The sequence below is a fragment of the Corvus brachyrhynchos genome, unplaced genomic scaffold (genome assembly GCF_000691975.1).
Source record: "Corvus brachyrhynchos isolate BGI_N302 unplaced genomic scaffold, ASM69197v1 scaffold101, whole genome shotgun sequence".
NCBI lineage: Eukaryota > Metazoa > Chordata > Aves > Passeriformes > Corvidae > Corvus > Corvus brachyrhynchos.
The window spans coordinates 18,037,781-18,045,365 of NW_008237239.1; the positions used below are offsets into that span (position 1 = coordinate 18,037,781).

Sequence of the window (7,585 nt, forward strand, 5' to 3'; positions counted from 1 at the left end):
TGGCTGTGTGGGACAGGCTGGTGCCTCTTACCCTGAAATATTTAATTCAGGTCCACGCTTCAGGACAAGTTCTTTCAGTCCAGATGTATTTGTCTGGCAGGTGCCTATTGATGCTGTTCATCAGATGAGGACAGAGTTTTCTGCTGGTGTAACTTCTGCTGTCTCCTACTCCCACTTGGGTTAAGTGAAGGGAATCCAGCCACTGAAAGCGTGGCAATTATTCTCTAGACAAAAAAATGGGTTTGGATGGGGAAGAGAAGTATCAGGCTGGGCTGGTTTAAACGATTTTTTTTTAAAGGATACTTCTGTAAACTCCGACTTGTCTTGCACAGGCACAACTCTGGCTACTCATTTCCATCGTCATCCCTATTCCTCTTGGTAAAGATGGTGCTCACCCTTCTTGGGGGGCCTTTTTTTCTCTTTGGAAAAGGAGGAAAATGGCTAGGGACAGATCTCTTCCTTCTCCTCCCAGTAGCTGCTTTTTCCCTTTGTCCAGAAAATGGTGCCTGATAATGTGGGTGTCAAGGGACTGCACCTGCTCTAATGAGAGCGGTACAGCACATTAAATTTCAGAAGTCTACCTGCTGGGTAGACAAATGGTCTGGATCCTGGAAGAGTTGATCAGAGCCCTGCACTTCTCCAGACACAGGTTCTGAGACAGACGGAACAAAACCTGGATCTCCTCCAGCCACAGTTTTGGCAAAATCGTAACTGCCCTCAGAACTTGAGGCAACTGTGTAGAAAAACAGGCATTGTAAATACCTGGTTCCATACTTCTAAAGCAAAGATACTGTTTTGCATCAATAAATGGGATTAATTTAATGACTTACATGTGGAGAGAAACACCATAGGAATTATTCTGTCCCCACCCAAGCCTCTTAAAAATATATGAAAATCTTTAAACCAGCATGAGGTCGCGCAACCATTCCAGTGAGTGGCCCACAGGAAAACAGGGAAATTGTGCAAGCAACTGCTGACCTGACAGGAAGGATCACCTTCATCTTTTACATTGCTGAGTGCTCATTTCTACATCCCTTCCTCAAACAAGGACATTTTAATCCAGCTTTCATGTTGTTTGTTCTCTTCACAGATTTTTGATTATTTTGTCCTGAGAATTGGTGATACACTTAAAAAACTGAAGCAGAAGGCGCTGGACATGCTGGCTGAAATCCTAGGCATCCTGAAAGATGCCTTAAACCCGGTGATCATCTGTTTGGTTGAAGGAATAACAAACAACCTAAACTCAAAGGACCCTGGGGTTTATGCTGCAGCTGTGAAAGCGCTGGAAGAATCCATGGCTCACTTAGGTAAGGCTGAGCCCTGGCATGGACTCTCCTCAAGTGCGTCTCTGCCTCTGCGAGTCAAGAGAACGCTGAGTGCCTTGACAGCTGTTGTTGTCTGTGGAAACCTCCAGCTGACATCCACCAGAAGCTGTGCAGGTGCAGTCCTTACGCACCAGTCCCCCACCAGGCTTGAATGTGCATCAGCATTTCCCAAAAGTCCCAGGAGCCCTTGGCTCTGTGCTGCTTGTCTGCTTTGGCAGAGAAGGAGCTGAAGAGGAAGTGCTGGACTACAGCTTTGCTAGAATGCAGAGATAAAGGGATTTTTGGAGTTTGCTCGGGCTCCATTCAACTTCCCAAATGAATAGCTTTGCTGTTGGCATGAAGGGACACTGGCTCATCAGAGCTTCTGCAGAGCAGCCTCTTGGAAGGCTCTACATTATAGGTATTAACTGTCTATTTTCCACTGTACTAGTTTGAAAACAAACCAGTGGGAGATCGCAAGTCAGAATTATAATTTAATAGGAAAATTAAAATAATGCAATAGTACAAGAACACTGACAGAGTCAGGATACAACCTGACACTCTGTTAGTCAGGGTGGTGGTAGCATTCTTATGAATGATGGATTTTCATCAGAACCTGGCAACCACGAGGACTTTGCTGTCACAAGGTTACAGTTTGCACTGGGCTCAGAAGTATTTTTCCCTAAGGCAGAGAAAATTGAAATGTGAAGTTCAAAAGCTTCATATGACTATGAAAAGAAAATGTAAAATCATTTCTGGAAAGGCAGCATTGTCAGTGATCATGCAGCCAACCAAGAGCTCAAGCTGAACCCAGAACTGCTTGTTCCAGCTAGGCAGGAATTCAATATGCTGGCAAGCACTGGTCCATGATACCAAATGATCCCATACCCATGAGCTGAGTGGCACCCAGGCTGGAGTATAAATAGATTTGAGGAACCCTTGTCACTTGTTACTGGCCTCACAGTCCGCTCATCCTTCTGCAAACAAGTTGCAAACAACGCCGTTGGACTGCTGTCCTGGGTAAATATACATACAGATGCCTTTTCCAAAGCAGTGCCTCTTTTCCCAGTGAAATACACGTCCTCTTCTTACCTACAGAATTGTGATTGAAGACACCTCTGAGCCAGATCTGTCTGAGATTGCAAAGGAGCAAAGCTTTGGGATTTGGGCACATTCTCTTTGTTGCTTTGCTCAGGCCTTTTTTGAGCACAGAATACATCTAGGCAGAAAACTTCAGACTACACAGGATCTTTTGGGTCCATTGCCCCCCAAACATGTCAATAGGTGGCCCCTTTGTAATGCCAAATAACAAGCAGCAGCACAAATGACACGAAGAAAACACAGCAAAAGAGGAAGAGGAGAGGCCCTGTGGGGAAGGGATATGGTGAGACACCGGCATGTTCAGTGGGCTGCACTCCCATAACCTCACCACATCTCCTCTAGGATAGCACGTCCTGGTCTCTCGCATTCTCTGCTTGATTTATTTAAATTTATTTTATTTTAAATTTAAAAAAAATCAAAAAAGTATATACATTTAAAAATGTATCATCAAAATTTAAAAGATACAATCAAAACACATTTTTTTAAAAATACATCTAAATATCAGAACATATGTACATACATAACTATAAAGCCTAAAGCATAAGTCCTGTTCTTCAAACACTCTTTGGACAAACAGCACCTTCTCTCTGAGCTCAAGGAAAGAGCTTTTCTAGACAGGAGGCAAGGGCTTTGAGAGAAGGAGCATGGAGCAAGATACCAGGGAAAACTTCTTGGCGAGAGTGTAGCCAGCCAGGCATGCAAAGTGGAGACACAAAATATAACAGAGACCACAGTGCAAACCTAAAGCATCTGAAACTACATATTTCATTGGAGAGGTTTCCTGGAAACTTCCAAAGAGCTGTCCAGGGAAACATGCTCCTGCCAGCAGCCACTTGAGGCAGACCAGGGGGACACCCTGACCCACTTGCACAGAGCCAGCACGGGAGCAGCCTGGCCTCTGGGCTGCCCTGGGACAGCAGGGAGCCCAGAGGCCTGTGCTTTCCAGGAATGGCTCAGCTGCACACGCACCCTCCTGCTCCTCTGCCGGCCCCACAGCTGAGCAGCCCTACAGCTCCACGGGGCACTGGGAGCAGCACAGCTCAGTGCAGGGGGCACATGCAGGGCAGAACTGTTCCCTGGCAATGAGCCCAGGCTCTCTAGGCTGGCACAAGAGCCTTCCTCCCGCCAGAGAGCGGCCCAGCTCCCGCCTTACCTCTTTGTGAGGCTGAGCCATGCTCAGCCTTCACCTTGTCCTCAATTGGAAGTTGCTTCAGGCACCCCATGCCACGACTAGGAAGGGGGGTGGAGAGAGCGGGGGCAGGTGCACACTGGGGGTCTGCACAGCATCCTTGCAGCCAGCCAGGGGTGGGAGGGCACCAGGGTGGGGAGGCCGCACAGGGCCCTCCTTAGGCATGGTCTCCATCCACTTCTTCCTTGAGGTTTTGTCTATAGAAGAAGCTGTAGATCAGGTACAAGGGAAGAAGTGAGTTAGTTGAACTCCCACCTTTACACTCAACCTATCTGAAGGGTGAGGCATTGAAGAGGTTTTTGAATTATTCCGAAGACTGCTTTGTTTTTTATTTTTCATGAAACTAGCATCACTGTAATTCCTCTGAACAGTATGGAGCTAGCAAGCCAGGAGAGAGAGGTTCCACTACTTTCCTTATATGTTGCTTGTTGCCCATCCACTACTATAGGATCTTTTCCCTTCCAAACATTTGGCAAGCTGCAATGGTCTCTAGAATTTGACAATTACACCTAGGAAGTAACTGTTCTCAAAAGCTACTTTTCAAGGCCTTTATTTCTGTAACTCCCACTCATTTCTGGATTGAGTTTTGTTGGTTGTTAATATTTTCCTTCTTTTCACAAAAAGGAAATGCTAGGACACAAACAGTGGCACCATGTGTTAGAAGTAAAAGCTTTGCATTCCCCATGTCCCCAGTATTCAGAGAGCCTGTATTTGCAGGAAACAAATTGGTCATCCAAAAGTTACACTTTTACTCTACTTCATTGTTACAGGGGGTTACTTCCTGCATTCGTTCCTGCAGAAACACCCAAACCCAACATAAACATGACCTGCCTCAAAACATTTCTGATCTTGGCAATTCCTGACAATTCAAAATTTCCTTAATGGAAATGGCACAGGGCAGATCATTCTGAAATACTCTCCAACAGAGCTGTTAGAACTCAGAGAACTAATCATTCTTTACATGACTTCACAGATGATAAAATCATGTGGCAGCCAAGCAGTAAAAAAAGACGACCTTTACTTAAATCTGATTTTTTTTTTTTCCTGTAGAAGTCAAGTCAATAATAGAGACAGGTAAGGTTTAATGAGATAGCTCATTTCTAGTCCAGAATTAATCCAGCAAAAATGTCACCTTACTTACTGAGCAATTCTTCTCCCCAGCTGCATTCAGCATTCCAGCTGCATATCAGCAATTAAGGAATCATTCCAAAGGGGCCGTGCCCAGGATTTGGGTCCCTGAGCCAAGGGACCAGTGGATCTTTTCCCTTTGTCTGCATCAGCAAAATTGTTTGTTCAAATCTCATCTCTCCTATCATTCCACGCCCAGAGATGGCAAAGGAACAACAACAGTGTCATTGAGGCTTTGAACTTGAAAGCAGGGACTGACACACATGCACCAGACACCGCATTTGGTCTGGCACAACTCTTCTTGTCAGGGATCAGGCAAGGCAGGGAGGGGGGACAAGGCAGAAGGCATCTTCTCCCCCAGCCTCAGCCTGCAAAACTGACATGGGCAGAGAGAGTCGGGGAAGAGATTTGCCATCGTGAACCTGCCATAGGTGGCTTTAGGCTTGTGCTGTCAGAGGATGACAAACTCTGATCCTGCATAGGCTGCATCCATTTGGAAGTCTCCTTCCCCTAAATTGGAACATTCACAAGGACTTTCTGTCAGAGGAGGTTTCCCTGTTTCTCCCAGTGCAAAACCAGGCAATGTCCATGAATCTCCTTCAGATCTCAAAGGGTTCAGCACAGAAACTGCCCCAAGGGAAGGTTTTCTCCTTCAAGGGCAGGAGGAAGGAGTGGGAACATTTCTCCTTTCATGCTAAATGTCTTCTTTTTCTCTACTAATTGTTACTTTAGAAAGGGTGCAGGGAGATGAAAGGCATGTGCAGGATGGAGAGCAATGTTTTCTTTTCCTGTGGTGCATTTCCAGGGCCCCAAGGTACCACTCCAGCTCCTGCCACTCATCACTTCACACTGGAGTAATTTTCACTGCACCACCAGAGCACACTCCCAGTGACTGGACTCTGGGAAAGTCCACTGAGCCCATCAAGGAATTGAAAGGAATTTGAAGACATTTAACCCAGGAGGGTTTTCAACCAAACTGCCACAATGCCACCCCTGGGTCAGCATTCCAATGGTCAGTTTAGGACAGACATGCCCTGTACCTACCTGCATGTTCAGAGTTCTTCTCTTTGCTTCTGCTGCTGGATCTTGGCCTTGAGAAAAGGGAGGACAAAAGAACATATGAGCACGTAGAAAGAGAAGGGCATGGAATGTGTGTAGCATCAAAGGAGGCAAACCTTCTTAGCATGGTCCCCCTGATGAAGGAGGAAATGCAACACATAAACCCAACACGATGCAAAGCTGAGGAACTGTCCTTAAGCTTTCAGTTGCTGGAGTCCCACAGAGCTTGCCAAGCTCCGGCTGAAACACAGCAGTCATTCTTCAACTTGCATCAGACTTGCCCAGTTCTCTCTTTTTGGAGCCAAGTGGCTCCTACAGCCTCTGTGAAGCAGCAAGAGCTGCTGAGCTGAGACACAAGTCTGTATGGAGGGCAGCTACTTTTGTTCTCCTGCCCAAGCTTGACTTTGCCTGCTCATGCCTTACACTGGTGACAGTCTCGGGCTACATGGGGTCATAGCACTGCTCTCTCCTGAGAATGACAGTACACCTCCTTGCTCTTTCAAGAAGAAAAGGCTTTTTCAAATTCATCTGCTAGGTAAGGATATTCAGATTGCACTTTAAAAGCCCTACGGACGCTTTTCAATTGGAGTGATACTTCTGGGACTCCTTCTTTATCCTTGTCACTAGGATAAGCTTGACAGCTACATTTTCTCACACATATCCAAGCCAATATCTTTCCATCAAGTACGGTCCTATAACTCTTCTCTAGCACCTTGCCCTCTTTGATCTTAGGCCCCAGATCTAAATATTAAACATCTCTTGGATTATACATCTATACCCCAAATTTTATCTGGGATCTCATTTCACAGTGGAGGCCCAGGCACAGAGGAGTTATGCCTGATGTTTACAGAAGCACCACCTGAATTTGCAGACACAATTGCAGACTTCAATAGCGAATATTTGCCCTAACATATTCTCATGCCTGCAGAAGTTGACAGTCAAGGATCAGAATACACTGCAGCAGCAGACACCTTGGCTTACCTCATCTCCTGGGACTCTTGGAAATCCAGCTGCAGAGAGCTTGAGACAGACACTGCAGCACTGCCAACAGGGGGACTCATTGCCTTGTGTATAGGGGGAATCAAAGGCTGTCCCAAGGAACCCTTCTTCATATCCCCACCACTGGAATACAGCAAGGAAGCCTGGAAAGAGTAGAACATTATTAATATACATTCCTACATAAATTAATACAATAATTTCACTTTATGTATAATATATTAATGTTATTATATATTATTATAATAGTACTCAGCTTAAACATCCAGCCCTCCCCCTTTGATGCCTTAAGAAGTTTAGCCATGCTCTTAGCTGGAACTTGTTTGGAAAAGTCAAACTGATGGAGAAGCTTGGCCTAGGATGGGGAATGGAACAGGAAGTGATGAGGGAGAGACCATGTCCCACATTTGCCACCTCTCTCCCTGTGCTCACTTCTCTTGCCTCTTCTCTGGAAGTATGGACATTCTCATCTGGCATCCACATGTTTGGCATCAAGATATTCTGGGGTGCCACTGCCTCCACTGGCCTTTTGGATGGTATGGGAATAGGTTTAGATCTCTATTCTCCCCCTGTCCCTAAAGCACCTAACAGCCAGTGCTGATCTCCAGCCAAGTCCCCACAAAGCCATCCTGCAGGATGTCCAAACCTACTTTTCTCAAGCCCCACATTTCTGCTGCTGCTTCCCTTCCCTTGTACAGTTCCCCAGCAGCCTTTGAGCCCCGATGCTGCTGAGCTCTGGGGATGCTTGGTGCTCTCCAGCTCCCACACATCCATCATCTCAGGCTCACTGGCATTTAGGAAGTTCTGC

At 46.1% G+C, this 7,585-nt stretch overlaps 1 protein-coding gene across 2 annotated transcripts in view; it reads right to left on the bottom strand.

The window, feature by feature from the left end:
- Positions 1-1,812: 1,812 nt before the first annotated feature.
- Positions 1,813-7,585, bottom strand: part of LOC108445618 (serine/threonine-protein kinase pim-3-like) — a 7,759-nt gene continuing 1,986 nt past the window's right edge. The window contains exons 3-4 of one of the 2 annotated variants that reach the window (XM_017730070.1): positions 6,763-6,923; positions 1,813-3,803 (exon numbers count right to left, since the gene is read on the bottom strand). In XM_017730070.1, the coding sequence (XP_017585559.1) occupies positions 3,752-3,803; positions 6,763-6,923 (213 nt within the window). In that variant the 3' untranslated portion in view covers positions 1,813-3,751. Of the gene's footprint in view, positions 3,804-4,025; positions 5,814-6,762; positions 6,924-7,585 lie in introns of those variants that run through there. The other variant, XM_017730069.1, reaches the window with a different exon arrangement.